The sequence below is a fragment of the Harmonia axyridis genome, chromosome 1, assembly GCF_914767665.1.
Source record: "Harmonia axyridis chromosome 1, icHarAxyr1.1, whole genome shotgun sequence".
Lineage (NCBI taxonomy): Eukaryota > Metazoa > Arthropoda > Insecta > Coleoptera > Coccinellidae > Harmonia > Harmonia axyridis.
Window position 1 is genome coordinate 42851212 of NC_059501.1, and position 20708 is coordinate 42871919.

The 20708-nt window shown below is 34.4% G+C and overlaps 2 protein-coding genes across 2 annotated transcripts in view; both read left to right on the top strand.

Annotated features, from left to right (window-relative positions):
* Window positions 1–8542: 8542 nt before the first annotated feature.
* Window positions 8543–9571, top strand: LOC123681324 (trypsin-like). The gene has a single exon (XM_045619664.1). The coding sequence runs from the start codon at window positions 8560–8562 to the stop codon at window positions 9529–9531; it is 972 nt and encodes a 323-aa protein (XP_045475620.1). The 5' UTR covers window positions 8543–8559; the 3' UTR covers window positions 9532–9571.
* A 3602-nt stretch (window positions 9572–13173) lies between these two features.
* The window catches only part of LOC123675019 (dynein axonemal heavy chain 10), a 93390-nt gene continuing 85855 nt past the window's right edge, over window positions 13174–20708 (top strand). Inside the window, exons 1-4 of the mRNA XM_045610245.1 lie at window positions 13174–13528; window positions 13733–13888; window positions 14887–14913; window positions 19195–19271. Of these exons, the coding sequence (XP_045466201.1) occupies window positions 13297–13528; window positions 13733–13888; window positions 14887–14913; window positions 19195–19271 (492 nt within the window). The 5' untranslated portion in view covers window positions 13174–13296. The remainder of the gene's footprint in view (window positions 13529–13732; window positions 13889–14886; window positions 14914–19194; window positions 19272–20708) is intronic.

Here is a 20708-nt window from a genome sequence, read left to right on the forward strand (position 1 = left end):
TAGATTTTCAGGTGATTTTGACCCTTATCCAATTTTCTTTGGGTCGGATCTGTATTACCTTCATTTAGATTAATTAACAACATGCAATATGCAATAAAATGCGATAAGAAAATCAACTTACCCATCTTGAACTAAATGGAACATATTAGAATCAAAGCAAGAAACCAGTATACTGGTTTCTTGGTTCTTCTTTTATAATAATCATTTAAATATTTCAATTCATAATAATTAAAGGAAAGTATCATTTAATGAAAGAAAAATCAAATGATTATTCAAAAGTAAATGAAAACTAATGAAGTAAGTGTTCGAAATGTACACCATTTTGTAAAATGCACTTTACGGTTCTGGAACCCATACTTCTTATACATTTGCTTGTTTGGTCTCATTGAATACCTTCCAAAACATTCTCAATTTTCTCGCGAGGTATCACTATTGTTGTATTTGTCATTTGTTCCGTTGAAACAAATTACAGAATCGAACTTTATTTTGAAATCATTCCGATATAATTTTTGCAAGGCTTGGTATTCAAATTTAAAATGATTGTATTCGCGTCTCTTGACTATTTTATTAACAGCAGTTTTTGAAAAATTCCATTCACTGGCCACAGTTCTCGATTTTTTTCCTGGGTTCGATTGAATTTGAGTCAGAACATTGATATCGTTAATAGACTTGTTTTTTCTTACATACACACCATTAAATTTGGATGAGGGTCAAAATCACCTGAAAATCAACTTTGAATGACATTGTATGATATATCGTTGAATTCAGCGTTAAAAGTTATTTCGAAAAATGTCATGAAATATGCAGGTCCGTATTGAAAAAAATGAGGTTGAGAGTGGCCCAGAGAGTATGAAACGTTGGATACAAAATCTGATAACGTCAAATTGAGGATAATTTACTGTCGAATAAAAAATTACTGTAACATTTTTTGATAATATTTGAAATGGAGTGGGAAAAAAAGAAAAATCAAAATGACATAATTTACTTTTCTTATGATATCTCGAAAACCGGCCCTGATAATCTCGATTTGTTTGAACCATTTGATAATGCTTCTATGCATGCAACTTTTTCTCCATTTGACCGACCTTCTAACTCTTATGGTTTAAAAGTTACCAATGGGATTCGCGCATAGGCTATTGACAGGGCAACATATTTGGGTTTTGTGGAGATTGAAACCGGATATTTTTCCTTGATTGTGCCGTTGTGGTCTGTTTTTCTTTTCGGTGAGTTATTACCTTCCTTTATATAGTGCTGAGCTTTATTTTGCTACGATCCTAGGGGTCGTATTTTCCTTATAACCTCTTCTCTTTTTTTTCTGCTTTTTTTTTTCAGTAGTTTTAAGATAAGCTCGTTATACTAATCTCTTTTTTTTTCGCAAACATGGATGAAACGGATCCCGAGGCTTGGCCTCGGGTTCTGTCTGCATTATCCCCCAGGGCTAACCTGGCCTTTTCTCAGCTGAATAAAGAAATCTGGAATTCCATTAATGTTAGTTTGTTAAAGGAAGAATTAACAACTGTCAGGGTTGAAGCCCTTCGACGTGACAAATCCGATCTAGTTAACAAAATAGACGAAGTTCTTAATAAAATAAGTGAAGGTACCTCAAAAATTCGCAAAACTCACTGCTTCTACTCTTGTAAGGACAAAGGTCCTTTCGAGGTAGTGATCGAAAGTTCTAGTAATGAAATCAAAGATTTAAATCCTCTTAATATAGGGAAAATCATCTACAATAATTCTAATTACAGTGACTTCAATATTCTCAATATAAATCGTAAAGGCCTGAGAAGGGTCGGAGTTAGATTTGCTTCCGCTGATCAAGCTAACAACTTCGTTAAATACAATGATTTTAACCCAACAGTTTTTGAAGTTTACATTCCTGGGAGGTTTGTCACTGTGATGGGAATTGTTCGGGATGTGGGACAAGATATTTCTGATGAAGAAATTATCTCAATGGGTAAGGGTGTAAATCCAGGTGTTCAAGTTATAAGGGTGAGACGGTTTAATAGAAGAAAGACTACAGAAAATGGTATCAGTTACGTAAAAACTAATACTTGTGTTATTACTTTTGAGGGTACCACTCTACCCAAATTCTTCGAACTATACTCAATCAGGTTGCCTGTAGAACTTTATATCCCTCCAGTAGTACAGTGTAACAAATGCTGGCGTTACGGGCATGTGAGAAATTTATGTAGAGGTAAATTTAGATGTTCTAAATGTGGTTCTCATCACGATGATGAGAAATCATGCGATTCTGAACCTAAATGCATTTTTTGTCAACAGGATCATTTAGCTTCCGATAGAAAATGCCCGGAATACTTGCGTCAAACTAAAATGAGAGAAATTATGGCGTTACATAATGTGTCATTATATGAAGCAGATAAAGCTTGTAAGAGACAGGTTGCCCCCTCCCCTTCCGATTTTCCTTCTTTTCATAAGAAATCCTTTGAAAGGAGTCCGGATTCCTCCGGGCGAGTCGACCTCTCCTACGCCAATATTGCTGCTCGTCCCAAATCCCCTTCAGTTCAGAACTCTCAACTCAATAATCCCAGACAACGTCCCAAGAGGAAAGCTGCGTCTCAGCTAGGATATGATAAGGAGGCTCATAAGGCTTGCTTATTCGATCAAAGACCTTCTTTTGCTTCTGAATGTATTTCTTCCTCCCATCAGGAGGCTGGCCCTAGCAAATTCTCCTCATCCTCCCCAATCAAATCAAAAGGTTTTTCTCAACTTCAATCCTTTTCTCAGGCTAGTTCATACGACTACAGCCAGAACGAACAGTTTACATTAGAAGATAACTCGATTTACCCTAGACAAATAATCACATATAACGAGGACTACCTACGTTGTCTTAAGTTGATTTATACATATTTTAGTGTTTTTTTTTTTATTTACTTATAGACCTTTTCCGGTTCAATTTTCCTTTTCTTGTTTTTTCTTTAAGTTTACATTTAGATTTTTTTTCATAATCCCTTTAATGGAAATTAAAGTTCTTCAGTGGAACATTAGATCTTTCGTATCGAACTTTAATGATCTGAAGATCCTTATTAAGGAATTGAATCCGGATATAATAGCTTTAAGTGAGACCTTTTTGCGCTCATACATAGATGTTTCCTTGTCCGGTTATTCTCTGTTGAGACTTAACATCTATGAGGCTATCTTCTCCCATAGAGAAGAGATAACGAGCTTATTATTGGAATTTCTTAGATGCTCGAATTTGCATGTATAGCTTGTAGATTTTGGAGTCATATAGTACGTTAACAGTTCAGCATTATAATATCCTTTATCCTTTCAGATTTTTCCTAGTGTTTGTGTTTCATCCTGTGTTCTCCACGGGGTTAAGCTACAAGTCAGCCTATTTGTCAAGTTGAACAATCTAAACGTTTACAATAATCCGTATTCAAAGTCTCAGTCCGGTATAGATTAGTTCTAGACTCCTACAGCCCTGGGAACCGGATTGACAATTCACCGTCCACAAAGAGATTGGAAGCATAGCCTGCGGGCTGTTCCATGGTGCTAAGTATCCTTAGTTTGGGGGCTGCTAACGAGGAAGCTATAGCATTGAGATAAAGAAGAAGAAGAAGAAGAAGAAAAGTTACCAATACAATCCCATTGAAAAAGTGGCCACCCTGTATATATTATATTTTAGATTCCAATAATATAATTGGGAATGAAAGATCAATAATATTCAACAGAACATTTATTTCTTATGGAGGCTACACTGCTGAATGAATGGAATAAAACCGATGTTAAATGTTACATATGTTTTTCTTATCTGCGCAGCAGTTAGCAACTCCGAAAACATTCAATACAAAAATCAATATATAACACTACCTGTATAAACCTTTTTATCATTACACTCTTTTGATAAATTTTTAGAGTTGTTTGTTCTGACTAGAGGGTATTTTCGGGAAGAAATTTACCTGGCGCCCATTTTATTAACTATTATATCTTACCATCTTGAAGAATCCCCCTCGTCTCCACTGAGGCAAGCCGCGGATACCTAAGTAGGTAGTTCACGTAAAAACCTAAATTTTGAGGTTACAAAATTTTGAGGTTACAAACTATCTCAGGAGTGGTCCATCTATTCATTTTATGATTGCCTGTTGCCAATTTCACTGGACCCCAAGATTCAAATGAACTGCGAATCGCATCAACAAATGTTTGAAAACATTTATCCACATCAACAATTTCATAAATAGCATGAAAATCGTAAATCGACATTTGAAAAACAAAATTGTCAATATTTTGTTGACTCTTGTTTCTGATCAATTTTGAACCACCCTATGTATTTCTATAAAATATGTTATTAAATTCAACCAAGATAGCACGGTGGTCACTTAAAAGAGGTTCAAAAACTTTTACATTAGAGTCAGATACAGTGACGGCTCGTCAGGGTCGGCAGGGTCGGCCGGGCCGACCCAAAAATTATCGGGAAATAGAAAATAATTCTAGATATTCAATTCATTCAAACTCAATCGGAGTTATCGATTTCGATATCCAAATTCCCTCGGTAATGAATATTTCCACTCAGAACAGGAAAATATAGCTTATACCGGCCAATATTTTCTTTCGGACCCACCTAATATTCGATTTCCAAAGCATCCAGCGTTGTTATTCCCTTTCATAAATTGTAACAAACCACAATCGTAAATGGTTACTTTTCGTAACATCACCCCAAACAGGTTATTCCAGAATTGTACGTAACACCGTAACATTAGGTCTGAAATGTAACACAAATGTTACAATTATACAATTGCAACCCCTGGAATGTCACTGAAAGCATCTCATCACGTTAGGTCGGCCAAGAGCCGATGGCGGAACCAGCGCTACCGAGAGCGCTACGTAAAGGAAAAGATACTACGACATACGCCCAGAATACGACCACTCAATAGAACGGCACAACAAATCGATGTAAGGTCGCTTCCCAATACACAGGGTCGGCTGGCCGGTTATCGTATTGCAGAGCGTCAAGCAGCAACTTTTCACAGTTTATTTCAAATATTTGATAATTAAATGAATGGTTAATTTATGTATTTATTTATATTTTTATTAAATTATGAGACATTATGTCTTAATCAGAAAAGAACTCATTTATGCCGTTCGATAGTAGCTATTGATTTTCAGATCATGAAAATATAATTAATATATTCAAATGAATGGTTAATTATGGGATATTACATCTCAATCAGAAAAGAACTTATTTATGCCGTTCGATAGTAGTTAGGTATTGATTTTCTGATCATGAAAATATAATTAATATATTCCTTACTTCGAAAACATCCTGATTTCAAAAGTTCTGTAATTTCGAGGGAGAAAATTCGCGAGGAAATAAATAATTCTGCGTGCTTTTCTTGGGAAATAGACGAAACAACGGATGTTAAATGTTTTTGTCAGATGTCAGTAATTTTCCGCTTCGTTCGAGAAGGTAAAATATCCGAACGATTTTGGGGTTTTTTCGATGTTAGTAAAGGTCGAACCGCGAATGATATTTTCAATACCTTGTTGGACAATTTTAAAGATTTCAATTTAGCGACTAAATTAGTAGGTCAAACATATGACGGGGCAGCTGTGATGGCGGGGGAAATTAATGGGTTACAAGCGCGAATAAAAACAATTGCTCCTCAAGCACTATTCACGCACTATTATGCACATAAATTGAATTTAGTGTTACAAGATTCGACCAAGAAAATCAATGAGTATAGCGTGTTTTTTTCGAATCTTTCAGGATTTTCGTCGTTTTTCACTGAATCAAGTAAACGCACTAATATTCTAGACGAAATTTGCAAAAAAAGATTACCCTCTAGCTCGGAAACTCATTGGAATTTCAAATCTCGCGCTGTAAAAACAATATTCGATAAGAGATAAGAATTAATTGAAGTTTTTGATCATATCAGCGACAAATTAGATGAATGGGATGATATTACAATACGTGAAGCTACCGGTCTGAGGAAAATGTTGAATGATTTCGAATTTTTGTTCATTCTCCACTCTTTTAATTTGATTTTACATACACAGATCCCGTTTTTTCTATAATCCAGCATAAGTTATCAGATATAACTTATTGCAACGCCAGAATCACTTCTTTATTATCGACTCTGAAAAAATTTCGCACAGAAGATGAGTATTTCATTCGCTCATATTCAGAAGTAGAAAAACTCCCAGAAGTAATGCCACTGAGTGCTAGACGTCGAAAACGTAAAATAGATTCCGAAATTCAGCTCACGGATAATTCCTCAATGAAACGGCTTTTTTGTGAAATTCTGGATTTAATTATAACATTTCATCACTTCATTTTTTGGAACTAATGAATTTTAATAAATTTGATATATACGTTCGTAATTTTCCGGAGTGTGGCCGACCCACATCTCGAGGGCACGAGCCGTCACTGGTCAGATAGATCTGCGTTTGTTAAAATATAGTCCACTTTTGAAACAGATGTACGACCAGTTATATCAGTAAATACTGTCATAGGATCTTGTGACGAAATTTTCAAATCAAAACAACCAATCAAATCCATAAATAGCTTACGGTTAATACATTCAGATTTCAGAAAGTCGATGTTAAGGTCACCACACACAAAGATAATGTCAACCAAATTAGAACAATAGTTTAGAGCATCCGTTAATCTATCAAGAAAAACTTTAAATTTACCGGAACACGGGCGATAAACACTTATAATGCCTAACCCAATGCTCCTTAACCATCACAGAAATTCCGCACATTTCACAATGCATCTCATCGGAAAAATTCGACACGCACAAATTTTTCACTTTAATACCAGCTTTTGAATAGATCATCGTTCCTCCATGTGCTCGATAAGGGCGGCAATAATATTCAGCCAAAAGATAGCCAGGTATTTTCATTGATTTGACACCTTCGGTACTGCACCAGTGTTCAGCAATACTCACAATATCAGGACCACTATCAGCCAGGAGTAATTCCAGGCTTTCTAATTTATTGGATATACACTGGACGTTTAGCTGAAGAACTCTCAAATTATCTTTAGATGTATTTAGTCCGTTGGACGGTTCGTCCTTTTGGGATGAAAAAATAATATTACTGCATACATGCATTGGTACATAATGATTAGAAATTTTAGGTTATGTCTAATTTCAGACAATTTTCTTAATTTTATATCCCTCATTTCTTTCCATTAGTCTTCCCATTAATTGATGCTTCGAATCATTCAATTGAAGTAGTATATTCTAAAACAAGTTGCGGAATGGGCTCCAATTACAACACGAATTCGAAATTCGAAAACGAGTGACTAAGGAACGAGTTAGGAAGTTTTGTGAAATATTGTCGAAAGTCAATGAAAAATTCAGATTATACATTCTAGTGACTTTTGTATTGTATCTTGGCAGTTGGCGTTACGAAAATTGATAAGATTCGGAATTTGAATTTGAATTCTACGTATCGAATTTTGAATTAATTTATAATTACTCATTATATTCTTGAATTATGTCTGACGAAATCGATTTAACACAACCAGAAATAAGAGAAATTGCGAATAATTTTGCAAATCATTTCATTATATAGACAGAGTCACTACACCAAATTATATATCAACAATTGGCGTGTGTTGAACAAAACGATAAATATAACTGAAAACAATGATGTAAGATGTAATGAGCTCATTACAGCACTGTTTTTAGTAATGTAATGAACTCATTACGGTACTGAAATTGGGTTTGAGTTGAATAGCTTGCTAGACTTCGCCCTGGATATCATGATTGCCAGGCATATTATAATCCTGCTTCTCTGTATAAAAACGTTATTAATAAATAGAGAAAAGTACTTACATTAATGTCATATGAAGACCAAATGTTTGATGCTAGCTGTTATATGTTTTATTACTCTATATAGAGGGGTTGTTAAGAGTTTTGAGGGAATCAAGTAGTGGGTTTTTGAATCTCATAGAGACAGAAAGGAATATTTGAAAATCGTTGATTCGGGTTTTTTCCTGTGAAGTATACGAATGAATTAAGTTCATCCCAGTTAGAGTTCAGTCTTTCTCGTCTCTGCTCGAGCCGGTTCCTACTGACAAACCCAAAATATTGTCAAAAAGCTGATTTTTTTAATAAACTGAAAAACATTTCAATTGTAAGTTTTGTAAACAAGCACGACATCTGAAAGATGAAAATAATTCTAATATCGTATTTGGTTGCGCTATAGTTGTTAACTTGAAAACCGAAAATCACTTATATCTCCACAACAGCTCATTCGCGGCCCATGTTTATATGCGATTTTTACTTATTTTAAGGCACATAATCAGCTCCCAAAATATTGAAATTTTTTTTTAACACCCGGTATATAGGTACCTACTTATGAAGTAAAGGGATCTCAATTGTATGCACGTTTGTCACCCTCTCTATGTTGAAACAATGCTGATTTGAATTTTTCAATGGCCAATTTACACAATTTACACAAACTCTCAGCCTTTATACTGCGACATAAGTCCTGCGGCCACAGATTTTTACTCTATGATTACGTGGTCTTCAGTATATAAGAATTGATGACAGCTTCTTTCTGTGCTTATTTCTCAAGTATTGTATTGTCATGTTTAATGTCATGTTGCAAATTTTACATATTTTCATTGCATTTTTGTTGGACGGCAACAGAAGTAAGCTTCTGGAGAAAGTATTATTCCAAGGGATGATTTCAGTTCATATTTCAATCAGTCAGTCAACAAAATGCTCGGAGAGTCGTATTGTAGGAGGTGCTGAGTGCAGCATTGAATCAACTCCTTTCATAGTATCCATCCGTTCTACTAATCGCTTGAAACATTATTGTGGTGGTTCCTTGGTATCCCCTCAGTGGGTGTTATCAGCTGCCCACTGCTTCGACAGACCTTTGAATCCTTGGGATGTCACTGTCGTAGCTGGACTATCGAAATCCCAGAGGCATAAAACTCAAGCAGTGCAAGCAGAAAGAATTTTTAATCACGAAGAATATGATAACATCAGGATCATCAATGACATTTCTTTAATTCTTCTTGAAAGAAGAATAATAATGTTTATTAAGGTCATAGCGCTCATAAACTTACCAAGTAGAGGTTTAGAAGCTGACCTTTCAAAATACTGCAATAGAAAATTCATAGTAGCAGGATGGGGTTCAACAGAAGCCTGGATTAACAATCCTCCTAAATACAGTCCATCTGGTCATCTCAGGTGCGTTGATATACCCTATATGACAAATACAGAATGTGCACAGTATTCATATGCTGCGCACAATCCGAATGTGATTTGTACTCTGGAGCCAGGCGGAGGTAAGGATGCTTGTCAAGGTGACTCAGGTGGTCCTTTATTTTGTGATTGGATTCAGTATGGCATCGTTTCCTATGGTAGTGGATGTGCTGCACCTAATAGACCTGGGTTTTACACAAGAGTTGATAAATATTTAGATTTTATCGAGACAACAATAGAAACACACAAAAGTTGTTGTCATAGGTTATGTATACAATGTTCGTTTTATTTCCTATCACATGTATTTGTGAAGATGTATAAAAGCCTTGTTATTGGAATTGATTAGATTTTTTCGGTCTGTTCAAGATGAACTTTAGATCGAAACATTTTTCTTCTTTTATTTCTGTGAAGAGGATACCTATATTATATATTTTTTCACCAAATAGGGACCTCATCAAATGAGAAAGAACACTACTTCCCCCAGTAATATAATTATCCGAACAGCTACTCTACCGATGAGTGTTTCTTTTCTTAATTACCAAAAATCTCAAATAAGTATTGAAGTATCTCTAAAGGCGGCCACTCACGATGCTACCATGTTCGAGCGTTCGGATAATTTTACAGTCGGGCAGCTCGGGACACGACCGCACGACTGAAAATCAGAGAATGAACTTGACTGCCCGACTGGAATCTCTTGAACGCCTGCTTCCAAACGCTCGAAAAAACGCCTCGTGAGTGACGGGCATAAATGGCCCCGAGACAAAGCACGAAATTCGTTGAACAATACACAAGACTGCCTCAGTAGTACAGTGAACTGAAGAGTCGACTGTGGGCCGAAAGTACCGGGTTCGAATACTGGCTAGGTCATGTACATGTCTGGTGATGGTTAGTTTAGAGGCTAATGACTGTAGTACTCGATGCCTTCAACAACAAAAAACCGTTCCGACAACGAACGTTAACAGCAGAATGCTCCTCAAATGCTATCTATCACTAGTGCAGATAGAAAAGGGTAAACAAAGTACTAGGCAAAATATTGAAACATCGAAATCTGCGATTCCGAAAAACCCGATGCAGCCTACTAGTGTAAACAAACAGTCTAATTTTTCTTCTGATCAATTCGAATTTGAATTTGTGGGTAGAGCTTTCAAGTCAAGCTTCATCAAGAATTTCAAAAATTAAAATGAATCTGATTGGATAAAATGAAAGCTAAAAGACGTAATTTTGTAGTTGGTCAATGTAATGAGGTAGGAACCATTCAGACTGTACCGAAATGGGTCTTTCTACAGATCAACAGATTACATCCAACTACCAAAACTAGTAATTTAGTGGACATTTTAAAGGATACGTTTCCCGATGTTAGTTGTGAAGTAAATGCTTCTAAATACCCTGACAAGTATGCCTCTATGAAGGTAACAATCCGGCAAGAACATCTCAAAGAAGCCTGTAAATGAGAGATCTGGCCTTCAGGAGCAATTGTGTTGAGGTTTTTTGACTGAAAAAGGGTGATAACTCAACAATTAGATCATCAAATCCATTAATTCAATTATTCAACACAATAAGTATTATCTATCAAAATGGACAGTCATGAGAAAATAGTATCGACAAACTTGAACAGTTAGGTAATTGCAGAGAACCCAGATTGTTCTATTCTCTGCATAACAGAACACTGAAAATCAAGGGACCAAATCTGCAAATTGCAAATCAAAAACTTCAAGTTAGTGGAGAGCGGGAAATAGGAAAATACGGTGGCTCGGCAATTTTCATTACGAAAAATATTTCTGCAAAACAATGTATATCCATAAGTAACCTATCTATCGGAGAATTTGAATACAGTGTGAAGTAAATAAAATGAAGATATTAATTGTATCAGTGTACAGACCTCCAAATGGAACTATTGAGGTATTTTTTGAATGTTTGTTGTCCGAAAAAATTGAACCCAATAACATCATATTTATAGCGGGGGACTTCAAAATCGAAATTAAAGAAGAGAGTAACACTAAAAACAGGTTATTTACTCTGTCGAATCATTTTTCTATTCAACCTATACCTAATTAATGAATACACCAGAGTAACTCATCTCCCAAAAAGTTCTCTAGATAAAATATATATTTACTTTATGGTTAAGCTAAAAGCTGAGGTTTTTTGAGTACCACATTTCTGATCAAGAAGCATCTTTTGAAATGAGTAATAATCCTAAGAATAACTATACTTTTTCGAAAAATATTTTTTACTGACGAAAACACAACTTTTCCGAAGTAAACTTTCACAAGAAACGTGGACAAATGTTTATATGTCTGAAAAATCTAATGTCAATGAACAACGGCGTGTTTTCAGTAATTTTTAAGCCTTTTCAATGAATCTTTTCCTTTATATATATTCTTTTTAGGAAGAGCAATACAAATTGTTGATTTCAAACAATGAAGCATATATGGCGATAAATCTCAGTATTAGCAGAGTAAATGTAAATGGGGCATCATACATTTCAACGTATGATACAAGAGAACAGATAAAAACCTCAGCAAAAACTCTGTCTCCCCGTATAGGTGTAGTGATTGGTTTATGTAATTGTTTACAAAAGAAGCTGACATATTTATATTGAAGGGCTTCTTTTTCATCCAAATAAAATAGATGCTATTTTGTCTTTCAGATGGATCAAAGACAGAATAGCATTTCATGAGAGTGATGCAAGAAGAAATTTAAGAACTTGTGCCTTAGCTATACATGCGAACAATAATGACCATGTAATAGATTATTCTAACACGAAATTACTCTTTAAGGAACCCCATTACCATAAAAGATTATTCATGGAGATGTTATCGATAGCAGTGACAGACAATACTATAAATACAAAGCAAGATACTAACAATCTTAATAACATCTACTCCTACTTGATTGAATTGTCGAAGAATTTCGCATCCACCATTTCTTAGTTTCAAGACCTGCTAATAATAAACAAAATTAAGAAAGTGAATATAATTCTGTGGAACCGGACGTCAATTATGTCTTTCTTTGACGGGTGGTGTCATGGTTTATTTACCTTAAATGAATTGATGTCTCACAGAATATATGAGTTTTATCAATATTATAAGTTATTTGTTAAATCTTTATTACTGTGAGAGAGTAGTTGGGTTGAACTATTTTGTTTTTCAATATTTTGAAATAAGATTAACAGGAAGGAATAAAACCACAATATATGTACGTTAGTTTTGTGAATTTCCTAGATCGAAACATCCTAACTTTTTTGTCTAGTATATATATATATATATATATATATATATATATATATATATATATATATATATATATATATATATCGGATTTCTACAGCTGTCGCCGTCTCTCCGTCCCCAACTTCCAATTTCTCCTCTCGTAGCATCATTCTCCTCTAATCATATATAATGTCCTTACTACTATGTACTGTTGCAATGGTGAGGTTCGCATATTTAAAATTCGAGCAGAAAGTATGTGAGATTCCAACAAAAACACACAAAACAGTACTCATTCAATGCAAAATTTGAATCACTGCATTTTGCTGACAGTTTTTCTGAATCATTCAGAGAAGCCTTATATTTCACAGAAAAAGATTCAGGTTCTTAGTTATTGCGATTATTCAATTATATCCAGTTTTGTTAGAGTGTTATTGTGTTTACGGATTGCCAATAGGACGGACGGACAGAATTGAAGTTAACCACGAATTGGTCTTCAGTGAGTCTTTTGGGGCTATCCAGGTACACAATTCTAGAATTATAAATATCATGACGAAAAAATGATAGAGCCATCTGTTTGTGGAACAACCGCTAAAATAGGTTATAATTAATAATATTGTAATTGTAATAGAGAGTTGGATTCATTCAATACAAGCAATCCGAACGATTCGAAGGAGGGTAGAAATAATATCAGATATTTCCGAGAAAGGGCACAGAATACTCGAAACCCCTTATTCAGTCAGACATATTGTTTTCATGACAACGTGAAGCATTTCCATCGAAACAATAACAAATAGCTGAAACTTACGTTTCCGTAAATTTTCTATTCTATAGAATTCATGACATGTTCAACTACTCAATACTGAGGTTTTTCATTTCGCAAGTGAATTTTTGATAACAAAGTGATGGATTTTCGTCTTGAGTGGGTCAAATCAAAGATTCTAAAATATTTTGGTCTGAAATCTGAAAAATATTTCAATGATATGCTATCCAACGTCGACGACCTGGAAGATCAAATATACTCGTTTTTGGATGATGATATCGTGGCCCAAGATGAAAGCCAGAGAAGGTTTTTCTATGTTTATAAAGAATCCTTTGAAACTCTCATAGAAGAGGAAATTTTAGTGCCTGAAATAGGTGAGACGATAATAATGTTCGTTTTTCTTATTTAATCACTGGAAATCGGTTAACCACTAAAACTCTTACACATATTACAACTAGTGAGATATCAACAACCATTAGAATAAATGGAACAGTAAAAATTATTTGATATAAGGGTAAACAGTCGGTTAATTTTTTCTTCCTCTTTAACTAATCACTTATTCAAGTTGAAATTTTAAGTGAGAAAACCAAAACCACCTGTAGTTGAACCAATACCTCCACCTGAACCACCAAAAGGAAAAAAAGGAAAAGGAAAGGAAAAGAAAGGAAAAGACAAAAAAATATCACAGGAGGAGATAAATGGGGAGCAATCTCCAAAAACAGTAATAGATGCAGGTACTGTGCTTTCATAATTTTATTCTCAGTTGCTTCCTCCAATGTGTATATTGATATTGTTTATTTGGAATAGGAATAATAATAAAGGAAAAACTGGGTTTTGCTGGAATTATAGGAATAATGCCAGTAATAAACTGCATATTCTATTAAATGTTTTATATCAACTGAAAATAGTGCGTTTAAGAGGTGATCTATGGTCCCCTATCAGCAAATTATGTTGTTGTTTGATAAGATTTATATTATTTCCATAAATAAATCTTTGCATTTGTTCGAGGAAAACAAATGCCAACCCTTCCTGAAATTTCTTAACTTCAGATTTTTGAGAATATAGAATCAAAAAATTATAAACATGAATTTGAGATTCATACTGTCAATAATATTTCTTATTGCTAGTTGCGTATATTGATCCGGTTTGCGACTCCACTTGAGCTTTAATCATAGACGTATCAAAATTAGGATAATAAGTCTATGGCTTTAATGCATTATATTGCTCAGTTCTCTATATGTCTCTAGTATTCGTTGTTCTCTAGACCATCGATTTTTCATTTGTTTCGTATATTCCATGCTCTCCTCGGTTGGTTTTTATCGAATTTCGAAGAATCGGCAACGAGCTCAATATGGCTATTCATTTATTTCTAGAGTTCATCAGGATTCAATAGATTGATTTTTATGCGTTATTTTGCTGAAAATTTATCTGCATTTATTCAAAGATATCTTGTTTTTTTTGTGATACGACGTTTTTTTTTCTTCGTAATTGAAGTTTGTAACTATGTAGCCCGAAACAGATTTGCGCGACCAGAGCATTATGGTCACTTCCGCAGTCCTGTTTTTAAAAAATGCGGGAAATATGTTAGATTAGAAATATGTATTTTTTATTATCATAGTCTAGTAGATAATTTCATGACATTTGTTTGATGGAACAGAAAATTAACTTAACTTGTTTGACAAATGAGTAGTTATTATGTAGATATGTGGTATTAACTCTATTTTTTTTTCAGAAACTGGAGAATCAATTCAAAAATTAGGTAAGAAAAAATATTAGATTATTATATAATAATATAACCTTTTTATATTTTGATTTGTATGAAATCTATTTAATTAACCAATCGGAAGTGTTTTGCAGTGCTAAAATGAATCCAAGAAGAACTTCAATAATTCAGGAGAAGGGAAGGTTCCTCTGTTGATTGAGGAATTCATTGATGTTTTATTTTGGAAAATTATTCAATTAGTCCAGTAAAAATGTACATTTTACCTGGAAAAAATTCCGAACTTAAGGAAACTTCTAGAGATTGTTCGGGGATGCTGTGGGATGACTCTGTCAAATTATACAACACCAGGACCCTGTGCTGAATTGAGGAGGGTCGAAGGACCTCAACATTTAGGGCGTTTCATTTTCAAAGTTGTAGAAAATTGATGAATTTTTTTCTGAGCCTAATATTAACCGAGATACAACCAATCAAAATCAGAGGAATCTTTTCAAAATAACAAAAACAAAAATTTTTCTATGGTAATTATAGTTGTTACTCATCAATATCGACATACTTTTTTTCATTTAATTTTCATCAGCAATCAGAATAAGATAAGACGACATACTCTGTCAGAAAGCAGCACCTCCACTCAAGATACGAAGTTTTGCCCGGGTGTTCCAAATAAGAATACGCTCTATTACTGTGACGTCACACACCGCCATTTTTGGTTCTCCTGTCAGTGTTCGGAATCCAAACAAATAAACTATCATTCAAATTAGTACGGTGTCGTTGAAGGAATTGGCTTATTTTCATAAATAAGAGTATTTGAGGAACGATTTCAGTATTAATGGATAGACAGAAGGAACGGGGTTCATACCAGTAAGTTTGAATCCTGTATCATTCCCCAGATTTTGTATAAAGCCGTGTTTATTACTTGAACTTCAAGTTCGAACTCACTGGCGTTAATCTCGTGCCTTGTGTCTGTCAATTAATAGTAAAATCGTTCCTTAAATAATGTTATTTATCAAAATAAGCCAATTTCTTCAACGAAAACGTACTAATTTGAATGACAATTTGTTTGTTTGGATGTTTGGATTCCGAACACTGACATGAGAACAAAAAATGGCGTTGTGTGACGTCATCACTAATAGAGCGTATTTACCCACAATAAAGAACCGAAAATACAAACTCCACATGGCAAAGACAGATCTGAAAAATAGCTTCGGACTAAAATGTATGTCGGCGCATCCGCCAAATTGAGATTCAAGGCCGGAATGATTCGACAAAAAGTTAGCGGTGAACCAGGGATCAGAAGTAATCGGCCCTTCTTCTTGAAATAAGAAGCTTTGCGGGATGGTTTTAAACGTTCAAAACGGGACGCACTGATGTACCGGGTTTTTCACCATAACTTAACCCCCCCCTTTTAACTTTGTTACTAAAAGAGGTACAAAAAAATGTTTTCCACAAAAGTTTCACGAAATCGACTAATGTTTTTCAAAATGATTTCACAAAACGAAATATATACAGAGTGGGCCACATATTGATAGCAACTTCATTTGTTCAAATGGAACACCCTGTATATTTTTCTATATTTGACTAGCTCTTTTTCCCCTGATTTCAAATATATAACATATGTTTTGCCTATCTCTCTTATTCTGAGTACCACAGAGTTTCAAATTTTAAGAACCACCTAGCATGCTCAGTAATCAGTTTTCAAGTGGTAGGCTGCGATAACTCAAAATGCTCTTTTTTGAGTTATCTCGTTGGAAACGATATGACATATAGTCAAATTGCCAACGAGAGAACTCAAAAAAAATTTTTTTTGATCGCAGCCTACCATTTGAAAACTGCCAGCTTGCATGCCAGGTGGTTCTTAAAATTTGAAACTCTGTGGTACTCAGAATAAGAGAGATAGGCCAAACATATGTTATCTATTTGAAATCAGGGGAAAAAGAGCTATTCAAATATAGGAAAATATACAGGGTGTTCCATTTGAAAAAATGAAGTTGCTATCAATATGTGGCCCATTCTGTATATATTTGGTTTTGTGGAATCATTTCAAAAAACACTAGTCGATTTCGTGAAACTTTTGTAGAAAACATTTTTTTGTACCTCTTTTAGTAACAAAGTTAAAGGGGGGGTCAAATTATGGTGAAAAACCCGGTACTTCACCACAAACTGCTGGCGTTGAAAAATAAAATTAATTTGAAAATCAGAGCTCGAAAATTTAAACTAAGTCTGTCACTTAAGCTGGGGAAAATCTCAAAGAATATCCGTTCAGCTCGGAGACGTCGATAATAATTAGTTCCCTCTTCGATAACGCCTTATTTGTAAAGAATTTATGACCTACCAGGAAAAATTTTCAATTACTTCTCATAAGGACCTAAATGAACACACTCTAATAAATCAAATTCAACGAGTTTTTTTTTATATCAAATACAAACTGACTATTCTATCTGACATTTATCAAACTTCACTTATTTTTCTTCAATAAAGCAACTTATATAAATTCTGATTTCCAACATACTCGTACTGCTACCTTGGGTCACATCACGAAGTGTGACTCAATTGACCTTTCTGGCTTTTTCGTAACTCTTCCTGAACAGGTAACTACTGTAGGATTTTCAAATATTCTGTTTCGTTCTCTTCATTTCCACATTTTGTCTTCTTGGCTTCATCTTCTTTTCGCAAATGTGATATGAAATCATGAATCTGTTCTTGAAAAGTGATTTGTAACGGATATAGCTTCTGAATTGGTCTAGTCAATATTCATTATTCCTGATGAAGTTTTCAATCGTACGACTCGAGTTTTTCCGTGCTTGTCTACTACTACTGTATACCATTTGTTTTGAGAAATCGCTTTCTATCAAAACTACATCACCAACTTATATATCACCAGAAGAATATTTCTTTGACGGTATACTTGTTGTTCTATGTATTCTTTGCGGAATCTCCTCATTAACTCTTCTTTAAGTTTTGTTTTATATCTCAAACGTTTGTACAAGCTCATTATATTAATATTATCAATATCTGCCACACCAGTATTTCTCAAATAATGCAATAACATTGATGGTGTCAGTGGAGTTAGATCTGAAATATCGTCATTAAAAAATAAACTGACCTCAGGAGTGGATGGTATACCCATAACTCTCATATTCACTGTGTTCTTCACTGTAGAAGAGATTATCGGTCCCTCGAACTTTATTATAAACAATTCCATAAATGCTGGCATCTTTCCTGATTGCTTGAAACTAGCATTAGTGAAGAGTATTTTCCAAAAAGAAGATAAGGAGATAATAGAAAATTATAGACGCATTTTGTTGATGCCGTCATTCTCCAAAATTTTAGAAGCTTGTTGAGGGGATTGTCTAGCTTCTTATAAGAAGTTATTACTGACTCCCAACATGGTTTCAGACGAGGAAAGATAGAATAATCTATCGAGATTCGAGAGGCGGCATTGATCTACATGCCAATTGCCAAATATGGTTATGCTCCGACACGTATTTTCGGGAATATGAATTTTCGAAATTTAAGGGTTGAGAAAACTACTCCTGGATCCCACGGAAGACGGTCATATTTTCACTGTGTATTCACATCGCTGAAACTAATATATATGCCAAATATGACTCTGACTCGTCTTTTCGCAGATCTTAATTTTCGCCCATGCTAAAACTCTGCGACAGCATAATAGTTATAATATATAAACTATTTTCACATTAACTACCGCGTGTCTTACTCCGATTTTGTTGGAATAATAACCCTCTGTAATCAAGAATTTTCCTGAATCAGGCGGGATCCAGGGGGGAGGAACTGGGGGAACGTTCCTCCCTCCCCAAATGGCCCAGGCACCTCTTAAATTTTGCCGGCCCTCCTAGAATTTGACATACTAAGACTCAAATAATTACAAGATCAGCAAAAATTTCACCTTCAATACATTTTGTGAAAACCCATATTAATGAACGGCAAAAAAAATGACGTTCAAAAATGGCGGAAGAGTCTGGGGTCCACATTTTCAGTATTTTGAGTATCTAAAAGTTCCCCCCTCACAAGTGGGGCCTGGATTCGCGCCTGTCCTGAATCCAGAAAATTGACTGATTTCTGCACTTATTCTTTTAGGATTTACCTACAACCAATGGGTTGTAGGTTGTAATAACGAAATATAAAAAATGTGCAAATTGAACAGAGTGAAAGTTTAATGAAAACCGACAGCGTTTTTTGGCATGAATGAAGTATACTTAAATAATCCATAAAAATTTATGACTTGATTCAACTTTGTTCCAACGGGAGTCTTTCCGCCATTTTGATTTTTATTTTTTTCAATCTAATTATTTCTTTTAGTTTCTGAAGGAGAATTTGAAGATGAAGAAGAAGATATCTTGTCAGTTGAATGGGAAGAAGAAGTTGTAATGGTTACTGTAAGTATGACAATTGAAGACAGAAAAATCTGCTGAGAAAAAAATCTAAAAATCTCGTGAAATGATTAATATAAATCTGGATATTTTTGAATATATATAGTAACTTGATGAAAGTGGAAGAAAATTATTTCGGAATATTTTTCCGAAGTGGTTTCCTATCAGAACATTTTTATTAAAAAGCAGATAACACTTGTAGTTGTAATCTACTTTTTTATGAGAATTTGAAGGGGCATTGAGACATTGGACCTTAACGTCTGCCCCCTTCGAAATAGAATGTATCCAAGGGTAATTCACTTTTCTGGCCATCCAAATAATCCTCCTAATTTACTTATTGTACTTTCTCAATCAAATGTACACAATCAATTAGCACCCGAAGATATTATGTGTCTACTCCACAATCGTCGATTCCATTAATGTATGTAATTTATTCAAATCTCGAAAAGAGGCACTATGAAGCATGCTATCCAGGGCTGCATAAAGTCAAAGGATTGATGTTTCCTCCGAGACACCGTCGGCGTCGGATGTCTAAAAAGTTTCAGAATCCTAGAAAAAACAATCCCGAAAATTACAAATTTATGTGAAGCTTTTGAGCGTTCCTTCATTGATGCGTGAAATGTACTTTCGGAGACAATATAATAGTATAAAAAATGTGGTCTCTAAAGCCCGAAATTTAAATTTGAATTAAATGCCAGGAGCTTTTGAACTCACTTGCTTTCAAATAATATAATGTGTGAGATCTCGCTGATTTGTATAACGCGATCAAGAGGAAATATGTTATATACATACAAAGTGGGTCTCCAGTAAACCTATTTTTCGATATAAAGTGTGTTTTCTGAAATTTGTTAAATTTTTTCGTTATAGATGATTTCGATTCGAAATTAAGTTTTCTAACGTCTATTCTCAATACAACGATAGAAAAAATTGGCAAAAATCAGGTCCTTTATAATGATAGCCTTGAAGGAAATACGCTGCATACTATTTTTTGTTTCAGTTTTCCTATTTTCTAAGGTTTTAAATTTATTTCAAAGTTATCAATTCGTCACTATGCCCCACTGTATCTCATATTAAATGATTTTTTTTTGCAATAATGGTATGTATATACCTAATACATCTTTCCATATGTCCGAAAAGTTTCGTAGTGATATTTATTTGTGTAATGAATTTCATTACTTAATGTATACAGAACCAAATTCGTGAATAAATAATATTAAGTGTTCCGTAAGGATTTCAAAAGGCGAATATTATATAGGTAGAACCATTTGAACAAAGTTTATCATGAATTCGAAAAAACAAAATCTGATAATAATGTGAATACCAGCCTAATATCGGCCGTATCACAAGATCTCTGCACTCCAAAATATATAAAAATCGTGCATCTCCGAAATGAATGAGGCTTTCTATACTTCAAAATTACTCTGTATATTTGTTCATATATTT

Coding starts and splice junctions, on each gene's coding strand:
- LOC123681324 (XM_045619664.1), top strand. CDS start 8,560: ATGTTTAATGTCATGTTGCAAATTTTACATATTTTCATTGCATTTTTG.